This window comes from Chlorocebus sabaeus, chromosome 14 (assembly GCF_047675955.1).
Source record: "Chlorocebus sabaeus isolate Y175 chromosome 14, mChlSab1.0.hap1, whole genome shotgun sequence".
Classification (NCBI taxonomy): Eukaryota; Metazoa; Chordata; class Mammalia; order Primates; family Cercopithecidae; genus Chlorocebus; species Chlorocebus sabaeus.
In genome coordinates, this window is record NC_132917.1 from 94,136,923 (window position 1) to 94,158,619 (window position 21,697).

The 21,697-nt window shown below is 45.5% G+C and overlaps 1 protein-coding gene across 1 annotated transcript in view; it reads right to left on the reverse strand.

The window, feature by feature from the left end:
• ACOXL (acyl-CoA oxidase like) overlaps window positions 1–21,697 on the reverse strand; it is a 197,792-nt gene that overhangs the window by 75,666 nt on the left and 100,429 nt on the right. The window contains exon 6 of the mRNA XM_073022719.1: window positions 11,529–11,616. Coding sequence (XP_072878820.1) covers window positions 11,529–11,616 — 88 coding nt within the window. The remainder of the gene's footprint in view (window positions 1–11,528; window positions 11,617–21,697) is intronic.

Here is a 21,697-nt window from a genome sequence, read left to right on the forward strand (position 1 = left end):
CAGCAGTCATGGTGCAACCAGTCTCCTGCACATTGAGATGTGGTGGGGGGTGTGGAGCTGGCCCTCGGGGAACCTCCATGAGAGGGTGAGGGCCCTGCTCACTGTCACCCAGCCTGCCCTGTCAGAGAGTACCTCTTTTCCAGAGAGCGGCAGAGCATGACATGTGTGGCCCCTCTTTTCTCTGGCCCCACAGCTGGGAGCCCACAGGAGCCAATATGTGTCTCTTCTCTGGCAGACAAGCTCTTGATCTATAACTAAGTCTCAACATGTTTTCTGCCCTGAACACTGGGATCTCAGCACTTCCCAAGGGACAGCCTCCTCCAGGATGGCAATGGGCCACTACTCCTCCAAGGCCAACCCTCCTTTTGACCCCCACTGCCATCACCTCTTTTCAGATCTTTGTCCTCTGGCTTGCTGGTCACACCCACTTGTTTTGGTCTCTGTCCTCCATCCAGCTCCACTCCGGGTCTCTTTCTCCAAAGCACTACATCCCCTGAAGCTAGGAAACTTTCCCTCCAGGGAGTCCTGGTGTGATGGTCACTCTCCTACTCCTTCCTTTCCCTGGCCACCTACTGCTGCCCAGCAGAGGCTAAGCTCCATGATGTAGCATCCAGCACACCTCATGACCCACCCTGGCCCACTTTTCCAGGCTCATTCTCTCAATATTGTTTCTTGGCCTTTCTCCCAAACACCTTCCTCCTGACAAGGCAGGCCCCTTGTCCTTCCCTGTTCAAGTCCTTCATTCTGCCACCTCCACTTTTGTCCACTCTATGGCTTCTTCCCATCCTGCACAGCCACGTCCCCACCTTCGGGATCCTATGTATGTTTCAAGACCCAGCACCAACGGGTCTTCTGTGACACCATGTGTGAGCCTGTGGCTTTGCACGGAGCCTGCACCTCTCACGGGTTCTCCCGCTCCACATGTGTGGGCCCTGTGTTGATATCCTATTCCCTCTGCTGGATTGAAAAGCATCACATTGATCTGATAATCTGAGTCCTAAGTCTGGCAAATAGGAGGTACTGAAAACCTTCTAAGCAAATAAACTAAGTGAGTCTATACTAAGACTGTATTTCCCTAGGTAGGCAAAATGCCAGTTTGGCCAGTCCCGGGGATGGGAACGTAATGGGGGCTGACTGACATCTTGGAAGTCTTTATCCTAGACTGAACCATAGGAGCGAGACATGGAGAACTGGTTGCCAAATCCTAGATGTGAGCAGTTCCCGAAGGGGCTGGGGGGCCTGAAGGAGCCCAACCTGCCTGCCGTGTTCTGGGCTCAGGGAGAAAAGCAGCTGCCCTCTCTCCACATGGGGGGCATTGCACACACGAGACATTCATCCTGCTTCTTAGGGCTCTCTGCTGGTTGCTACGGGAACAATCTGTAGTCTTTTGCTCAGGCACAAAGTCAGGAGACAGAGCACAGTGGTCACCTGCTTTCCTGAAAGGCAGAGCCCTTTCAGCTTGGGGCAAATGCGCCATTCACTCAGGAAGAGATGATGGCGCCGCTCATCTGGACCCTTTCTGGAGCCCAGGGACTCCCTGTGTGCAGGGGGATGCCCTCCCCAGGATAGACAGTGGCATGCTCTCCCCTATTTGACATGGCCTTGGCTCACCATGGCCAAAGGCTGCTTCCTGGGGCCTGCTGCAGTCTTAGCCAAGAGCAAGGTGTACAGCTGGGGGCAGCCAGAAGCAGCAGCCACTGTCACCGCATCTTTTCCCCAGTGTCATCTCCAGCAGCCAGTGTGAGCCTCCCCATGGCCCAGCTCTGTTCCACCTGCAGATCCCCTTTCCCCTGCATGGAAGGACAACTTTGACACTAACGCTCAGCTGGAGGCCACCACCACCACCACCACTGTCCCATCAGCAGAACAAGAGTTAGCCCATTTTGGGAAACAAACACTGTGGACTCCAGTGTCACACTTAAATTGGGACGATAATGGATAGGGCGGCTGCAATTGCCTCAGGCGTGGCATCTATCCTGTTTTCCACCCTGCAGGGATTCACCCTCCCATTGAATATAGTGCTCAGGCTCAGGACCTGGATGTTATGAGGCCCCGCAGTCCTCTCTACCACACGCCTGTCTCGGCGTCTGCATGTGTGGCCCCAGGTCACGCATGCGCCACACGTCCAACCTGAGTTGGACCCAGTTCTCTCCTCTCCACCTTGGTGCCCAGAAGCAGCCCTTCCCTTGTCACCCTTGGCTTTTCCTCCTACCTCACCCTCCACCTGGAGGCCGTTCAGGCTCCTTTGCCCTCACACTTCCAGAACCGCCCCCCTCCACGCAGACCTGCTGCTGTTGCTTCTCAGTTCCTGTCCTCAGAGCTGTTCACCTCCACACCTGAAGAAATCTTCCCAAAGCTTTTCCCCAGACTCCCCACTGATGGTGAGAGTTGACAATGACAGCTACTGGCCTTGGCACTCAGGCCCCGTGGGATCCTGCTGTTCACCCTCACATTGGCCCTACACCCCGACCACACCAAGCCACAAGCACTTTCCCAAGTCATCCACGCACTTCATGCCTCCCTCCTTGTTCTTCCATCTGCTCGGAATGTCCTTTTCACCTTCCGGATAGCTACATTCTACCTGCCCTTCAAAAGGCAAAGTCTCAAATGTTCCTTGCCTCACTGGAACTTCGTGGGGAGCCGTGTGGACCCTGCACCCCCTGCCCAGCTAGTGTCTCTTCTGTGTTCTCTCAGGGCTGCTAGTCTAGGGCTCTCATCTCAGTTCTGACCAGTGCTCCTTGGGAGCAGGGGCTGGTTCATACTGGACCTTTTATTCCTGGAGTGTAATGCAGTCCTTGGCCCACGGCAGGCCTTCAACAAATAAGGGGCGAGAAGGGCGGATAAGGGAATGAAGGAAGGTTGCTCCCCATCAGGATTGTTTCCGAAGGATAACTAAGTACATGCCAGATTCAGGAGGCGCAGCTCCATAGTTTCAATGTTGATTTTTCATGCAGCAGTAGAAGGCTGAGAGATGGAGCAAGCCGCAGCTTCTCAGGACCTTCTGCTGTATTGGTCCTATGGTCTGAGGCAATATCGTGATTCTCTTCCATAGGACCAATGAGGTCTGTGTGCTTCTTGCAAGAAGAAAGAACAGAGCAAACTGAGCTCAGCTGCTCACAGCTACCACAGGTCCTGAGCAGCTGGGACCTTAGGCACCTCTGGTGTTAGGGCAGAACCTGGGTGTCTCCTTAAAATAGCACAATTACTAGAAAAACTCAACTGCATGTCCATGGCCTGGAATACAATTTATTTTGTCTTAAAATTTATTTTTGCATAAAATTTATTTTGTCTTAAACTGCTCAGGATTGAAGAATGATAAAATATGCACAAGGCAAGGAACTCTAATATCTACTGCACCAAGAAGCTGGTTTACATACTGAGAAACAGCTGTTTTGAACATTTTTGAAAGCCATTTTTTTCTGCTATGTTATGTTTTCTAGACTAACCTACTCGCATGATTCATGCACTTTAATCTTCCAGCTCACAGAAAGAACTGGTTAGAAGCCATCTCTACTACAAAGTCCTTTTTTGCTGCACTCCTGGACACAGAAGAATTTTCACCCATAGTTATAAAAATCTATGAGATTATTTTATTTTCCAGGTGGCCAATGAAGGGAGAACTTCTGAGTGATTTTCAGGGGCAAAAAAGAATCTCAAGAGATAGGTGCCAGCAATCTTTACACACACTAATGTTATATAAAAATTCAAAAGTATTCAATATCTGCCTTGATATGCCAGAGCTGAGATTCTACGTGTCAGTAGACAAAGGTGAAATACTGGTGAAAACCTCACTTTTAATCACCTCGTGATCATTTTCCCCCTCTAACATTCTGTGCTACTTTAAGTAGATATCAAAACTTGTTAAAGGATTGTATCTCAGACGATAAATGCTGCTTTTTTTTTTTTCTTTTTGGTTCTCATGTTTCTGAGTAAAAGCCATCATTTTCAAGTTAATAGAGCATTATGTTTTCTCTGCAAATAAAATCTCATAAGTCATAAGCAAAGAGTGAGGTAAATTCATAAAGAGGAGACAAAGCACTATTTTTCCTCCTGGCACTTGGGATCTCTGATAGGTTAAAAATGATGTTTTTATCTCTGGTGATTTATCAAACTCGAGATTTCACAAAAGATAAACAGATGCATTGAAGAAATAATACATCATCTTAATGCTTCATTTTGACACTTTTGGTATCTAAAGAGCGTGTATCTTAAAGATCTCCCCTCCAAAAACTCAATAGTTTCCATGATTTACGCATTTAATTCTTGTTTTTAAGACACACTGAAATGAGAATATGCCAGGGGGCACCTTTCAAGAAGATGGCCACATTTGAAACATACAGATTATTTATAGAAGAAAAACTCAAAGAGCTGTAAGAAAATCTGGTTGTCAACAGACAGTTGCTTTTTCTATGTTTTTTTTTTTCTGTAGTTCATTTTGGTTTTTGTGTGGGTGGCTCATGTGAGCTCAAAGGTTATTTGCTAAATGTTTTGTGAGATTGGAACATGTTGTCCTTTAAAACCTAAATTTAAATTTATGTTTAGTGCAAACATGTTTAACTTTACCATATGTGGTATGGAATAATATTTTTAAATACAAAACTCTATCTAGAGTGTCTATGATAAATCAAGAGCTATACTTTTATTTTTATTCACCGTTTAGAAGGTCTTATTCTCCATCATGTTCCCAGTGGAAAACTCACAAATACAGTAAGTACACTTGGTGCAAATAATTTCTCTTTTTACTTTTTGTGTTACTTTTGCCCACCAATTTCAGCATTAATGTAACCATATTTTGAAAGTACTTAGATACTAGAAGTTAAATGAACAGGGGCTATAGACCAGATCTGGGCAGTCCATCAAACAATGTACAATTTTTGGATCACAGAGTGGGAAACAAAAGAGCAAAAACACATTTAAAAAGTGGGAAGAACTTATTTTTTATTTTATTTTGTTCCTTCAGAAATGCTGAGCTCCCAGATTCAGCTCCAACAAGCACTAGGAGCCCGGCAACATGGACAGATGGTAGCAGTCTGCTGGGATTTGGGTCTTCCTTCTGCGTCTTTGAACTGTGTGACCTTGGAAAACTTATTAACCTCTCTGTGCCTCAGTTTCCTCAGATGAAAGTTGAGAAGGCAGTGGTTCCTTACTGCCTAGTGGGGGATTAGAGTTGCTCTGTCCCTAATATTTTGCACAGGGCCTGACAGGCTGAGCCCTCACTGAATGTTGGCTCCCTTTGCCCTATATGGCCCTAGGGCTTCCACCTATGTTATTTCATTTAATCTTCACAGAAACTCTGTGAAATAGAAAAAAAAAAAAAAAAAGAAAAAGAAACACCGTTCAGAGGCAAACCCAGTAAGAGTAATAGGAAGCAGTACATGCTAACTTTACTATAAATAAATACACAAAGAAACACTTCCAAAAACTGAAGAACACCAGAACTCCCATTCTCTGGGATTCATCTGTGGGAAGGAAACCCCTTAGGGAGTGCAGTGGATGGGGCTGAGGAGCTCCACTGCCTGTCTGGGGAAAGCTGTAGGGTTAGCTGGCCCCGGGGCAAAGTCATAATGCCACAGCTTACTAGCGTGTGACCCCAGGCAGTTGTTCACCCCTCCGAGCCTCAGTTTCCTCAGTGGGCTTTGCAAGGTTGCTGTGGAAATTAAACAAATTACAAGGGCCAAGCATTTGGCGAGTCTTTGGCAAAGAGAAAATTCTCTATAGATGGAGGTGGCTGTGACAGCTACAATCATTACACAGATGGCTGTGTTGGCCATTAGACTGGGCTCAAAGGGTGGCATTTCATTAGCAGCCAGGTCAAGTACAGTCACTAACTTCTGTTCTTGAGAGTCCTCCATAAAACACTTATTGTTAGGTGTCAGACTTTGCTTTTGCCTTTCTTCCCCCTCTCCCCAGTGCAACAGAGTTCTCAGGTCACTGGTGATAAAAAACCACCTCAGAATTTCTCACTTCCTTCAAAAGAGAGTGAGTCAGTAAAGTCTCTCAAGACAGCCTCTTCAGGGACAAGCTCCCAAGTTCAGGGGTGTGACAGCACTTCTTCAGAAAACAGCATTTGGGGTCTTCTTAGGGCCCAGCTGACCCAAACCTGAAGTTTAACTACACGGCTTGGGGAGATGGAGAAGCTCGGGCAGGGAACCCCAGCATGAAGACCTATGGGCACAACCTGCAGGATGTCAGAGGAGAGCTTTTCACAGAGCTGCCATCACGGTGGGCAGGCTGTGTTCTTAAACCTTCTCTTCCCATGTCTCTTGGCCAATGCGCCATGAAATTCAAATCCACTTTGGCAAAGTGAAATGCTCTTCCAGATTTTTACATACTACAACGCCTCCATCCAGTCAAATTTCTTTCTCATCTTTTTTGTCTAAGAGCCCTCCTTGATGGTAGCACAAGGGACCTCCATGCTCCTACTTCTGCTGGTCTCCGTTTCACCAGGCGCCTCCCTCCGACTTCCAATTGGCTGCCACCTTTGTTGCTCTCCCTCAAAGCAATATTGTGTGTGAGTACAGTCAGAAGGTGAGTTCTCACTTTCATGTCCCTCCATATCCTGCCAACTCCTGGATTTCCAGACCTCAAACATCAGAGACCCAATGTCCCTGGACTCCCTAGACTCCCCAGGCTGCTCCTGGCCATCACACACTCTGTGAAATGGTGACCCTCAATTCCCAAGTTCACCTTTTTCCCACAGGCACTGCTCATAGGCCTAGGATTCAGCCGTGTGATTAAAGTAGAGAAAACGAAGCCAGGGGACATTCCTTATCTTCCCCAGTGTTGGGGCCTCCAAGATGCTGGGCCTACTGGGATTTGGCAGTGAATTCCATCCGCCTATTCTTGGCGCAACAGACCTTCTCACTGGTTTCCACTGCCCACACATTTAACAGGTGCTAGACAAAGATGGGCCAGAAGCAGGGGCAGTGGCACCCAGAGCTCCCTCCCACCCTCCCTCAGGCCACTTGTGTGAGGCCACATGAGACTTCTCTAAAGCTAGACACACCAGCAGATGGGTGCTGGGGGAGAGGAAGGCACACAGGTGTCACAGCCAACTAGCACCTCTGGTCCTCCCACTCTTCCCCTCCCCTCCAGGCCTCCACCTCCAGTAGTCACAGAAAAACACTGCAGAAACTCAACAGTCAAAGAATGAGAAGTGCTGTCTTGCAACTTCTGGTTTTACTCCAAGTCCGGTTTGTCCTTCATGATCTGGGTTTAGTTGAGTGAAAAGGGGCTTCACACAGGACTACTGGTTGATGTTGTGGCAGTTTGTTTATCTGAGCTTGCATAATGTAATGCACATTTGAGGAGGTGGTAGGGATATTCCCATAATTTCCTAGAAGATGAATGCCAAAGCTAAAGCTAAATCAAGGTGAATGTAGTATATATAAAGAATAGTCCCATTAACAACAGAGAGGAAAATGCTGGTCCCAGGGAGCATACTGGAACAAGCACTAATGAATAAAATACAGAAATCATGCTTTAATAATACATGTGATCATGTTTTTATTAACAAAGAAAGTCTTGTTTCAAAACAAATATATCCTTGAGAGGAGTCGGAAATTAATCCCCAATAGGCAGAAATCCGCATTATTATATATTCTAATCATAATTACAACCTGCTCTTAATGTGAACATTCTAAATTATTAGTCACTTTATTAAGAACCAGAAAGAGGACTTCCTGCTGCATAATGAGAAGAACTCACAAGCTTCGAGAATGAGAAAAGCAAGAGACAATTCTGCACAGAGCTGGAAAGTGGTGGATGTAATTTGTTTAATAAAAGTGCCTCCTTTCTCCTTTTTTGTTTAGGAATTGGTACACGCTTAGGGGTTCAGACAGCACCAAGCTTCAGAATTGCACTTTCTAGGGCAAGATAAAAAATGTGTATCACAGAAAAACAACGATTTATCACTGTAACAGTCACATCCCACTGCAGAGACCACTAGACACTGCTTACCATTTTTATTTCAAACACGGATTTCCCGAGTCTTCAGGTGACAAATAGAGACAGATACCAGAAGGCTTTTTTCCATTTGTTCCTAATAAAAATGGCTAAATTCTGAGTTCACTGTCATCTGGGGTGACATTAAGACTGTGCTTTAGGCTGGGGACGGTGGCTTATGCCTGTAATCGCAGCACTTTGGGAGGCCAAGGTGGGCAGATCATGAGGTCAGGAGATTGGGACCATCCTGGCTAACGTGGTAAAACCCCGTCTCTACTAAAATACAAAAAATTAGCCAGGCATGGTGGCAGGTGCCTGTAGTCCCCAGAGTAGTGAGCAGAGATAGTACCACTGCACTCCAGCCTGGGCGACAGAGCGAGACTCCGTCTCAAAAAAAAAAAAAAAGACTGTGCTTTAACAGACTGATCCTTCTCTTCCTTCTTACGCATTCTTCTTTTGAAAGGCTCCAAAGGCAACATCTGGGTCTGGTCACTGAAGACAGATGGGCTCCTTCTACTTCTTCTCCCATCCCCTGGAGGCCTCTGCCAGAGGGTAACATGCTATTGGAATGTAATGACATGCTGGTGAAATTTTACTGGCTAGGGTTACTGTGTTACAGTGTTAAGGACGTTAGTATCCTTATCTTTAGGACCCGTTCTGCATCTGTACAGACCTCCTCATTACAGATGGATTTCTCGATTTCAAAACATTCCTGGGCTCTCTAAAGGCTGTCACTGAACTAATTCTTATGATTTTTCTTCCATTACTTTCTTTATACTTCCAAGTCTTCTTTGTCTGACATTGAATCTGAAGCCAATTTCCTGAAAATTATCACTTGTGCTACTGTGGTTATGAATCAATAAAAGGTTCAGAGTTGATTTGGATTTATTTTGTACTGTGCCATCATCACATCCTTGATATTTTCTCCTGGTATGAAGAACTCATACACTCAGACTTAGCCTGTTTCCTTTTCCTCTTTTTCTTCCCTTTAAGGAACAAAGTCGAAATGTCTACTTTGGTTATAAGAACTAAGGTTTTCATAGGGTAGTGATTAGCAGTAATGAAAAGGTTTTATTAAACATTAACAATGAGCCAGATACAAAGGTAAGAGCTTTGGAGCGTTGTCTCATTTAATCCTTCCAACAGCCCCATGAGGTAAATATCATGCTCTCTACATTTTATACATGAGGAAGAAACTGAAGCTCAGAGAGGGTAACTCACTCACAGTCACACAGCTGGTAGAGGTAAAGCCAGGACCTGAACCTGGTGACCTGACTCCAAAGCCCCCATCCTCAGTCCACACTAAGCTGCACTGTGCTCTCAGCAAGCATGCTGTGCAGCCTGAGGCTCAACGACTGTGTTTCTAAGGTGAAGTTAATTGCAGTGATTCTTTGACTTCCCCCTCTCTTTTCAAACTTAATCACATCTCTGCATGTTTAGAAGTTTTTCACCTGGAGTCCATATAGTCTATCCTCATGTCCCAGGAAGAGCGATATCTGTGGTCAGTTCATAGGGGCCCAGAGGGAGGGGCCAGGGCCACACCACCCCTGAGACTGAAGCCAGTACAAGTCTACATACAGTGAATGAGAAGGTCCAAGCCACACTCACCTTCAATCAGGGTGTCTCAAGTGCTGTTTCATACCCCAGACATGTTTCAGCCTGATCAACAAATCTGAAGAAATAACCCACCAACAGAAGGAGGGTGGTTTACATAAATTTCTTAAAGGAACGAGGTTGATGCTGAGTGTACCAAGATAGTCCAGGGAAGTAGACACCCTGTGGGCTCCAGGGTCTGGAGTAGGTCACAGGGGACACTCAGATCTCCAGCCAGGCCTGAGGGCATGAGCTGTCCTGACAGTATGACCTGCTGCAACCTCCTAATTATAACTGAATTCTATCTGAAGATACGCTTGTAGAACAGATAGGGCACGTACTGATGACTTGGTGGTTAGATTTTATTTCTGATGAATAAACTGGCATTCAGATTTAAATATTACTCATTTTTGAGTTCAATTAAGATAAGTCAGTTTCTCTGAGCCTGATATACTGTAGGCGGGCAATAAATTAACAATTTTGAGTCTGCAAATGAGGGGACCCAATCCTGTGCCTTCATGACCCATAGTCCCTGATGCTCCTGGTCCCTCTCCTTGCTCCTCCTCCATGTCCCAGGAAACAGAAAGTGGAACTCAGTCAGAATCAGGAAGGCTAATGTGGTCATGGTCATTTCAGAGTGTGGTCACTGTGCGGAGACCAGTCTCTGGGGAGGTGTTCCCATGGGGCCCCTGCTTCCCATCCCATGAGAAACCTGCGCTCTTGGCACACTTACTGCGGAGCCCTGTGTTAGGAGGCTCACCCAAAGGTGCAAGGTCCCAAGAGCTGGTCTTTAGAAGGAAGGAAGAAGCTGGGCTCAGTCTGAGCCTAAAGCACTCACTCCAATTCAGCTCTCATCAGAGCTCCTGGGGCGGCTCCCACACATTCCTGCAGGTACAGTCACATGGCACTGAATCACATGCACTTTGCTCTTTTGGAACTGCCCAGTTAGGGAGGAAGAGGGATGGTCAGGCTGGGAGGTTGTGTTGGATGCAGGCACATTCCTAGGTTCCTGGCCATAACACCTGCCCTGATCCCACTGAGAAGCTCCCATCTCCACCCCGTGAGATGGTGCCCCAGATGCAAGCTGTGGTGGGACCAAACCCGGCCCTCCCAGGGCCAGCAGCGACCCAGTGTGACGAAAAATCCCATAAAGCTACCAACTCAGTGAATGACTGGCCTTTCTCTTTTAACACTTTCTTCCCACAGAGTCAGGGCATGACGATAAACAAAATGATGGTTGTTGAAGTTAAACAATCATTTCAATGATAAGCTGTCATGGATCTCACTTGGTGTTCAGTGTTTCATTTTATTTTGCTATTTTGGTCTACTGAAGCCAAAATGAATATTCAAGTTTCTCAGCCTCAGCATTACTGTCATTTGGGGCTAGATAATTCTTGGTTGCAGGGGAGTGGTCTGTGCCCTGTAGCATGGTTAGCAGCATCCCTGGCCTCCGCCCACTACGCACCAGGGGCACTACCCCTCTCAGTGTGACAACCGAAAATGCCTCTAAACATTGCCAAACATCCGAACATTGCAAAATTGCCCCTGGTTGAGAACCACTGCTTTAGAAGATTGACCCAGTTTCTTGCTAATTTGATGATTAGGTTTAAGTAAGTCTGGTACTTAAAATTCCTCAGGCAGGACCCCTGTTAAAACACCCTCCCATTTAGGAATGAGATCATGGCCGGGCAGAGGGCCACTTCTGAGGGGCGGGTGTTTTGCCAACTGGCTCCTGTCAAGTGCTGTGTGTGACTGTCAGGTTGTGTTAAGTGAGCTGTTCCTCACTGGTTTAGCGTCAGGCTTTGTGGGTGTCATATGGTCAGTGTTCCTAGTAAGTTGGGAGTTGATTTACTACAAGCTTCAAGTCTCTGTAAGTCATTTGGGGTCCTAAATTCAACATATGGACTGCCTTTCCCTGCAGAGCTGTGTCTCCAGGGACCCGTAGACCCCTGAGTCACTCAATTACAAATATTCAACAGGAGCCAACTGACCTCGGTGAGTGTGTGCCAGGGACAGAGAAGCCATGTGGTGCAGACACGAGTTCCAGGTATGGAAAAAATCCTCCTTCTTGCTCTTTACCTGTCCAATCGACAGAAGAAAAATCACCATTGAGGATGTTGTGAGAGAGCCTAACTTAGTAGCAAGACAGATGGCAAACATCCAAAGTTTCAGTACAACATTAAGCATGGACACGGTGCAGAACCTTCTGTAGGCTGGCCTCTGTGACCTGCAAAAACTGCTCATTAGATGAATAAATATCATACATGTAGAGAAGTCCCGTTTCCATGCTTATGTTAATTTATACTAATGGAGGTCACAGACGTTAGAGAAACACGTGAAGGGGAGAACGCAGGCACAGATCCAGAGAGGCTGTTCTGATTGGGTCATTTACTGCCTGAAGAATTCAAAATACCAGAACAAACTACTTGAATCTAATCCTCAACATAACCAGCCCACCTTCCGTCCTTCCTTCCCTTGCAGTCAGGAGCTTCCATTTGTTTCCAAAGTGTTTCTCAAACATGTTATGTCTCAAGAATTGGCACCGGGTAGCTGCCGTGTTTCATAATGTGATGAATTAACATAACCATGGAGATAGGATCCACAGTGATGAGGATGTCATTTATGCATCTGACAAATAGCTTTTCTGCACCTACTGTGTGCAAGATGGTCTTTCAATCACTCTAAAGAAGGGAGTCTTTTTTCTTTGCTTTGTGTTTTAGTTGGAGGGAAGCGAGGACGTATTAATATAACTAGAGTAAAATAAGAATGAAGAAGGCACAGAGAACAGAAAGATACTGAATCACAAAACCAGTAATTACCGTCATTTAGGAGGAGCTGTAGGTCTCAGATTCTTATCTGACCAGAGAGGAGAGTTAAATGTGGCCCGTAAAACTCTTCTTTGTTCCTTCTTGACTTTCTTTGTTTCGAAAACCACATGGGTTTAATATTTAAACTTTTAGCATTTTTGTGTGTGTGTGTGTTCAAGGAAATAACTCAAATAGAAAGTTACACTCAATGTATCTGCTTCTCATTTGTATTAAACTCACACCCTGATGTGCCCTCTCAGTTAAATAGTTACCTGTTTCCCTGTAGCTCTGCGGTTTCTGCAGGACCTGGAGATCCACATGTAAAATCCCTCCTGTAACAAGCACAGTGCTTTGTGCACTGGTGGAAAAACAGCGCTGCTGAAAGCCTCTACCCATGTATAATTCAGCAACATCACCTGGGGCTGCAGGCACGGTTTGGAGGACAATGACATGGGTGCCTCGGGATCCACACCTAACTGGGGCATCTCATGACAATCAAGGGAAAGGATAATGTCTGCTTTGCTACCTGAATCGACATCTCTCCGCGCTGGTGTCACAATGACAATTGAAAGGGTGTGGCAGAGGCATGCAACTCTCATAACAGCCTGCAGAGCATCTTGGCAGGGGGAGGACAAGAGCTGGCCAGACACTCCTGGAAGTTCTGGAAGGAGACGCTGAAGCTCTACCCATCCCACTATAGAGGATAACACCAGGAAATCCTGGTTAATACGGTTTAACCTCCTAATCATGCACGGACTATCCCCCACCATTGCATGGGAGGCAGAGAAGAATAAAACACTGTGCACGTGTGTCCAAATGGAATCAAGGGCACTTTTTAATTTTTTTTTTTTTAACTCAATATGTAGAGTAAGTTTTTCACTGGTCTGATCAAAAGAAAACCAAGGACAGACAACTAAGTGGCTGTGCACTTCAGACCCCTGCCTGAAGAAGGGACTTCAGGTGGGAAACTCTTGTAGAAAGTCCTGTGCAAAGCTGGCTATGACTGCACCCCTCAAACAGTATGAGGAAACAGGAAAAAAAAAAAAGTTCAAGTGAAGAGGAAAGGACCCTTGAAGGCCTGCCAGCCAGCTCCTAAGTGATCTTCCTTATATGTCAGTATCTTGGTGCTGCTGCAGGACATTGGAGCAGGCTCAGGGTAACCTCACCCCTGCTGGCAAGAGGCTCCCTGGCCCCGCCTCCAGACCCGCCCCAGGCAGGAAGAAGAGCACCCAGGTCTTGGGGCATGCTGACGGAAAGGCAACCTTCCTAGAATAGGAAAGCAACTGACTGAGACGCCTCTGTCCCCTTTAATTAGAGTTTATTGGTAGGAAATCAGAGTCTGAAGCCAACTGGGGGCTTCACAGTGATCCTCACACCCAGATGGGCTGACCCAGGAGCAGCGTAGACTCTACACACCATTCTGCTGTCAAGTGGTCAAAATGAACACATCAGAAGGTCAAATTCAGGCTCGGCCTCCAAGTGCAGAGACAGCATTAACTTCGAGAGTATTGCGGGCAACCATTATAACCCTCTAATTGCCTATGCAATGCACAAGATTTTAAAAGATATGTATTGCACAAACAATATTGTGAAACAACAGAAATCAACCCTCTCATCTTAAAAAAAACCTTAATACGAGGTTCCAGGAGAGGATTTAAAAAATGATATGGCTGTTCTTTGCTTCAGGCAATAAACCTGCTACTGAAAACCTGTGTGTAAATACAGCCTTATGCCAACGAAGTCCTTCTTAAAAATGCACCAGAAAACAGGCTCTATTTTAAGCACTTAATTGTATTTGCTCATTAAGTCTTCAGAAGCCCTGGAAGTAGATTTTATGAAGATCTTCACTTTGCAGGTAGGAAATTGCAACACAGAAATGTTCAGTAACTTGGACAAGATTGCAGAACTGAGTTGGAAAAGGGTGCCCAGGCCTCTGGGCCCACGTACCTAACCACGGGCTATACTGCCTCCCAATGGACTGAGAGTGAGTTAGTTCCCTGGCAAAGCCTACCCCTCCCAAGCATGCTGTTTATAAAGATAAATATGGTCACACATGGTCACATTTAATATCAACAACATCCCATACTTAAATCTTTGAATGAAAAGATATGCCTATTTCCTGATAGAGCATCACACACCTAAAACACAGAGCTGAATGCATAAAGAAGTACCTTCCCCATATCCATTCGCCTTTCTTTTCTTGAAAAGCCTCAAACAGATTTGGGCAGCAATATAGCCAATTAAAAAAATACTTTCCTGTAGAGGATCTACAAAAAATGTCAACTAACATCATACTTAAAGGTAAAAGGCTGAGTGCTTTCCCCCTAAGTTCAAGAAGAAGATGAGGATGTCTGTTATCAGCACTTCTTTTCAACACCAAAATGAAGATTCTAGCCAGGGCAATAAGGTAAGAAAAGGAAATTAAAGGCAGAGATTAAAAATGAGTAAGTAGGCTAGGCACGGTGGCTTAAACCTGTAAACCCAGCACTTTGGGAGGCCAAGGAACTCAGAGGGCTGAGGTGGGAGGATTGCTTGAGCCTGGGTATACTGAGCCATGATCATGCCATTGCACTCTAACCGGGGCAACACAGTGAGACCCTGTCTCACAAAAAACTCCAAAACTAACAAAAAGGAGTAAGTAAAATTGACTCCACTCAAAAAGACATGATTGTCTATGTAGAAAAATCTTAAGGAATATTTATTTATTTATTTGTTTGTTTATTTTTGAGACAGGGTCTCACTCCTGTCACCCAGACTTGACCTCAGTGGCACGATCATGGCTCACTGCAGCCTTGACCTCCTAGGCTCAAGCAATCTTCCCAACCTCAGCCTCTCGAGTAGCTGGGACTACAGGCGCACAACACTGTGCATGGCTAACTCTTCTGAATTTTCAGTAGAGACAGGGTCTTGCTGTGTTGCTGGAGCTGGTCTCAAACTCCTGGGCTCAAATGATCTGCCAGCCTTGGCCTCCCAAAGTTGCTGGGATTACAGGTGTGAGCCACTGTGTCCAGACTAAGAAATATATAATAAAGCTGTTAGAGAAATAGGAGCACAGGAGAACCAAGGTGACATCATTTTAAAATCGACTCCATCTTAAAACTAGCGAGGTACATGACTTGCCAGTCACGAACCATGGTCATAAGATGTTTACAGTTGAGAAAACAGCTTAAATGTACCTGAAAGAACATAATCTTACAACAATGGAAAGTCCAGATGTCCCAATACCCATAACAATGTATTATTTTAAGATAATTATATTTATGCTTTGATGTATTTATTCACTAAAAAAAGCAAAGGGCCAAGTGTGGTGACTCACGCCTGTAATCCCAGCCCTTTGGGAGGCTGAGGTGGGCGGATCATGAGGTCAGGAGTTCGAGACCAAACTGGCCAATATGGTGAAACACTGTCTCTACCAAAAATACAAAAATTAGCTGGGTGTGGTGGTGTATGCCTATAGTCCTAGCTACCCGGGAGGCTGAGGCAGAAGAAACGCTTGAACCTGGGAGGTAGAGGTTGCAGTGAGCCGAGATCATGCCGCTGCAATCTAGCCTGGGTGACCAAGTGAGCCTCTGTCTCAAAAAAATAAATAAATAAATAAATAAATAAATAAATAAATAAATAAATAAAAATAAAAGAATAATTTTCTCTAAATCAACAGAATAATAAATTTTGCCATGCTGTCAGCCCACCCACACATAGACAGAGCTTAGCTTAACCTTTACAAAGGTAAGACCCCTATATAAGAAAGTTTTAAAACAAAGATGGCCCAGGCATGGTGGCTCACACCTGTAATCCCAGCACTTTAGAGCCTGAGGTGGGTGGATCACTTGGGCCCGGGAGTTCGAGACCAGTCTGGGCAACATGGTGAAACGCCATTTCTACAAAAAATACAAAAATTAGCTGGGCGTGGTGGTGGGTGCCTGTAGTCCCAGCTACTTGGGAGGCTGAAGTGGAAGTATCACCTGAGCCTGAGAGAGTCAAGGTGCAGTGAGCCATGATCATATCACTGCACTCCAGCCTGGGCAACAGAGGGAGACCTTATCTCAAAAAAACAAAAACAAAAATGGAACAACAACGACAAAAAACAAAGACAGCACATTCCTCCTCTTGCTTTCTGAGGATGCCTGACTCTGTAACTGAGTAGTTTTCAATAAATGACCTCTTCTCACTGCACTGTGACTTGCCTTGAATTCCTTCCTGCACATGATCCAAGAACCCCCTTTTAGGATTTGGATCAAGACCCATCTTCTGGCAACAAAGCTACTGGAACTACTTAGTTAAAGAAAGGCACAAAGTACAAGATTGATATACAAAAAATCCATTGTATTTCTGTATTCTAGCAATGAACTGGAACTCAAAATAAAAATACCACTTACAATAGCATCAAAATGTGAAATCCTTAAGAATACTTTTTCTTTGTTTTGTTTTTTGAGATGGAGTCTTGCTTTGTTGCCCAGGCTGGAGTGCAGTGGCGCGATCTCGGCTCACTGCAAGCTCCACCTCCCGGGTTCATGCCATTCTCCTGCCTCAGCCTCCCAAGTAGCTGGGACTACAGGCGCCCGCCACCACGCCCGGCTAATTTTTTTGTATTTTTAGTAGAGAGGGGGTTTCACTGTGTTAGCCAGGATGGTCTCGATCTCCTGACCTTGTGATCCGCCTGCCTCGGCCTCCCAAAGTGCTGGGATTACAGGCGTGAGCCACCGCACCCGACCAAGAATACATTTTATAAAATGCAAGATCTATACATGAAAACTAAAAAAATCTCGCAGAATGAAAATTTAAAAGATCACTTAAAAAAAAAAGGAGAACTATACATTGTGTTCATAGGTCAGAGAACTTGATATCGCTAAGATGTCGCTTCTCCCTATATTGATCTATAGATGCAACACAATGCCAATCAAAATGAATGCCAGCTGACTTTATTTTGTGTGTGTATGGTAGAACAATACAAGCTAATTAGAAAACCTGTAAGAGAATACAGAGGACCTAGAAGAGTCAAAACCATTTTGAGAAAAGAAGCGTTGGAGGATTCACACGGCCTGATTTTAAGGCTTACTATAAAGCTATAGTAAATGCAACAGTATGGTATTGGGGTAAGGATAGACATATAAGTGAATAGAACAAAGTAGAGAGTTCAGAAACAGAGCCACATATGTATGGTCTACTGATTTTCCACAAAGGTACCACGGTAATTGAATGAGGGAAAAACAATCTTTTCAACAAATGGCACTAAAACAATTGAACATCCACATGAAAAAACAAAGAAATAAATGAACCTTATCCTTTACTTCCTACCATATACAAAAGCTAGCCCAAAATGAATCCTAGACCTAAATGTAAACACTAAATCTGCAAAGGTTCCAGATGAAAACATAACAGAAAGTCTTAGTGACCCTTGGTTTAGATTTTGTGAGATAAGACACAAATTTTGAATTGTTTCAAAATTTAAATACACTGTTAAGAAACCGAAAAGGCAGGTAATGGATTAGGCAAAAATATATGCAATCTCATATAATAAAGGATTTCCGTACAGAATTTATAAAGACATCTACAGCTCAGTAGTAGGAAAACAAAATCCAGTTTAACAGATGGGCAAAAAATCTGAACAAACACTTCACCAAACAAGATAAAATGAATGGCAAATAAACACATGAAGAAGATCTGAGAAATGCAGATTAAGACCACGATGAGAAGGTACTACCCACCCACTGAAATGGCTAAAATGAGTAAGACTTGCAAAACCGAGTATTGGTGAGGATGCAGAGAAACGAACATCATTGCTGGTGGGTGTGTAAAATGTTACAGCCACTTTAGAAACAGCGGGGCAATTTCTAATAAAGTTAAGCCTATACCTACAGAAGAACCCAGTCATTCCAACCCTCGGTAGTTACACAAGATAAATGAAAACGTATGTCCACATAAAGTCGCATATAAAATTGTTCACAGAAGCTTTATTCATAATAGCCAATATGGGAAGCAGTGCATATACCTACCACCTTCTTGATGGGTAAACAAATTGTATACATCTACACAGAGGAATACCACTTCACAATAAAGAGGAACAAACCTATGCCATTCCATTTCTGTTAAATTATAGAAAAGGCAAATTTACAACGAAAGAAAGATAAGTAGTTTCCAGGAGGTGGGGATGCGGGAAGGGATTGACTGCAAAGTTGCACAAAGGAACTTTGTGGGTGACAGAAACGTCCTATATCCAGATACTAGTGGTGGTTATATGACTAATGCATTTGTCAAAACTGGCTAATTGTGCACTTAAAATTGGTTAATTTTAATTCATGTAAATTATATCTAACATTTATTACACATTTTTATATTATATAATTTTTATACATAAAAACAGATTTTTTTAAAAAAAAGAAGCTCATTTCCCCATACTCCCTAGCCCAAGGGTTAGACATGTAACCTCCCTTGCCAATGAGAACAGGCAATTGTCTACTGGGAAGCTCCTCTGTAAAAGCTACTGCTTTCCTGATAACAAGATACCGCCTTTTTCTCTTTGTCCTTTCTGCACCTACCTGCTTGGAACTCAGCCACCTTGTGACCTTGAGAATAGTTTTAAAGGCTGCACTATGGAGGTATATTGGTTCCTAGGGCTGCTGTCACTCCTTACCACAATCCTGGTGGCTAAAAACAGAAATGTCTTTTCTCGCAGTTCTGGAGGCTAAAGTCTGAAATCAAGGTGTAAGCAGTTCCGTGCCCGCTTCTGAAGGCTCTTTCTTTCCTCTTCTGGCTTCTGGTGGTTGCCAGCAGTCTCTAACATTCCTTGGCTTGCAGCCGCTTCACTCCCATCGCTGCCTCCACCAGCAGAAGGCCTTCTTCCCTGAGTCTCTGCTCTTCTTCTTACAAGGACAGCAGTCATACTGGGTTAAAGTCCACCCTACTCCAGTGTGACCTCGTCTTAATTTGATTCCATCTGCAAATTTCCCTGTTTCCAACAGGGTCACATTCAAGGTACTGGGGGTTAGGACTTGAACATCTCTTTTTCAAGGACAGAATTCAATCTACAACCTGGGGACAGAGAGGACAGACAGTAAGAGCCCCGGCCCTACTTCGTCGTGGAGCCACAGCGTGAGTGCTGGGCTGCCTACCTCTGTCTTCTCATTAGGGGAGAACAGTAAGCCCCTATTTAGTTAAACCACTGCAGTCAAGCACTTTAGCTGATACACTCTGCCTCCCCTAATTGTTAAAGGAGATCACAGTCCCTCCTTGACCTGTTCAACAAGAGGCCAGGGTGCCCAGCACTAGCAAAACACTGGGCCCGAGGTGGCAGTTCACCGAGTGAGTGAGTGCTCAGATTGTCCTTGCACATTCTCTTGGCCCAGCCGCCCACCTTCCACCATCGCAGCCTAGGACTGTCCCTCCTCGGTCTGCTGAGTCTTGGGTGACCTTGGCCTTCTCCCCCGCACAGCATTTTAAGGCCCCTGTGGTGGCTTCACCAGCTGTGACAGCTTCAATTTCCCTGTCTGGCCCACGCCTTCCTCCAGCCCTGTGTTCTGTGCCTGCTCTGCCCTCCAGCCACGCTGAGGGGCTCAATGTCTGTCTTGACAATTATCATCTATCCTGCTCCATACCCAGGACCACGTAAGGCTCAGCACCATGCTCTGCATCGCACTGTTAATTCCCATGGGGCCCCTTCTCCCACACATCCCCACACCCATCCGGACCCAGGATGGCCCCTTCCTCATGCCAGTCTTCCAGCCCAATACCTCTTCCACGGGCTACAGATGTCTCCCTGCACATTCCATTTTTTGATTAAAACAGGATAAGCAGAAACCTGAGGGAGTGCACGATCCTCTGCAGAATGCATCAGGCCTTTTCAGTGCCATGATTTCCGCTTCCACCTTCTGAGTTCTTCAGGCTCCTGTCCACGGCAGAGTTTAAAACATCCCTCCCCTTGTACCTAGCCCCAGATTCATTTGTATGTCCTCAGAATTATTTGACTGTGCTTACTCCTAAATCTTCCCTCTCCCTTCTCATCTCCCTGTGCATAGAGCTGGCATCATCAGGAAAGAGTCCAGTCCTGATCAATAACTGCACTCCCACCTGGCAGACAGAAGGACGTCTCAGAGCCTGGATGTCAGCTTTTGCGACACACATCAGGTGCCGCCCCTCTTACGTGACGACCATCGGATACGGAGTTCAGCAACAGATATGGAGTATGCAGCTACATTAAAATATTTTCATAGACAAATAGAGGTCAACACAATGATTGTGTCCCCACTTTCTGCTCTTCGGGGTGAGCCCTGAGCTGCTTAGCCAGTAACCACCTTGCAGAGTCACCGGAAATGTCGCAAGCCAGATCTTCCCAGGCCAGAGTCTTTTTCCTTCCTCCTCCTCCTTCCTTTTCTTCTCTTTCCTTTCTGTAGTAAGTGTCGCCTGTGGCCTGGGTTTCCAGCATGGTCACCTCCAGCACAGTGGTACCTGCCCTCGCCTCCCTCTGCTGCAGGCCCCTAGCAGCCCTCCCTGCCTCCTGGTTAGCCCTGGCTGGGAGGTCTGGGGGCCCCTGGGGGTCCTACCCACACCTCTCTGTGACTGCACTGGCTGATGTGGCAGGACACAAGGCTGCCTTCCTCGAGGTCCCCAGAAGCACCTCCAGATGCCATTGCTTGCCTTGGGGGTATCCTGACAGATGGAATCCCGCCCCCGCCTGTGCCAGGTCAGGAAGGGACCATCCCTGATCTGCTCAGCCTCATCTCTACCTTCCTGTCTCTCTTCCTGTTTGACGTTCTTTCTTGTGCGTGCCTTTGTGTGTGTGTGTGTGTGTGTGTGTGGGGAGGGGTCTTTATATAGTTGTCTGCCTTCCTGTATTTTTCTTTTTCTTTTTTTTGAGATGGAGTTTCACTCTGTCGCCTAGGCTGGAGTGCAGTGGAATGATCTCGGCTCACCGCAACCTCTGCCTCCTGGTTTCAAGCGTTTTTCCAGCCTCGGCCTCCCAAGTAGCTGGGATTACAGGTGCCTGCCAACAAGCCTGGCTAATTTTTGTGTTTTTTTAGTAGAGATAGGGTTTCACCATGTTGGCCAGTGTTGGTCAGGCTGATCTTTAACTCCTAACCTCGGTGATCCACTCACCTCGGCCTCCCAAAGTGCTGGGATTACAGGCATGAGCCACCACGCTCGGCCTTCCTGTATTTTTCTTTCTGTATTACGTCTTTACAATTTTTTCTGTTCTGTACTTTTTCATCTCTCTCTCTCTCTCTGGTCTAGATGAGTTCTTTCTGTCTGTCTGTTTTTCTGGGCTTACATAAGCACCTTTTACTCTTCTATCTTTTTAATTTTTCTGTGTTTTTCTGCCTTTCTGTATTCTTTGGTCCAAGTTTTCTCTTTTTTCTTTT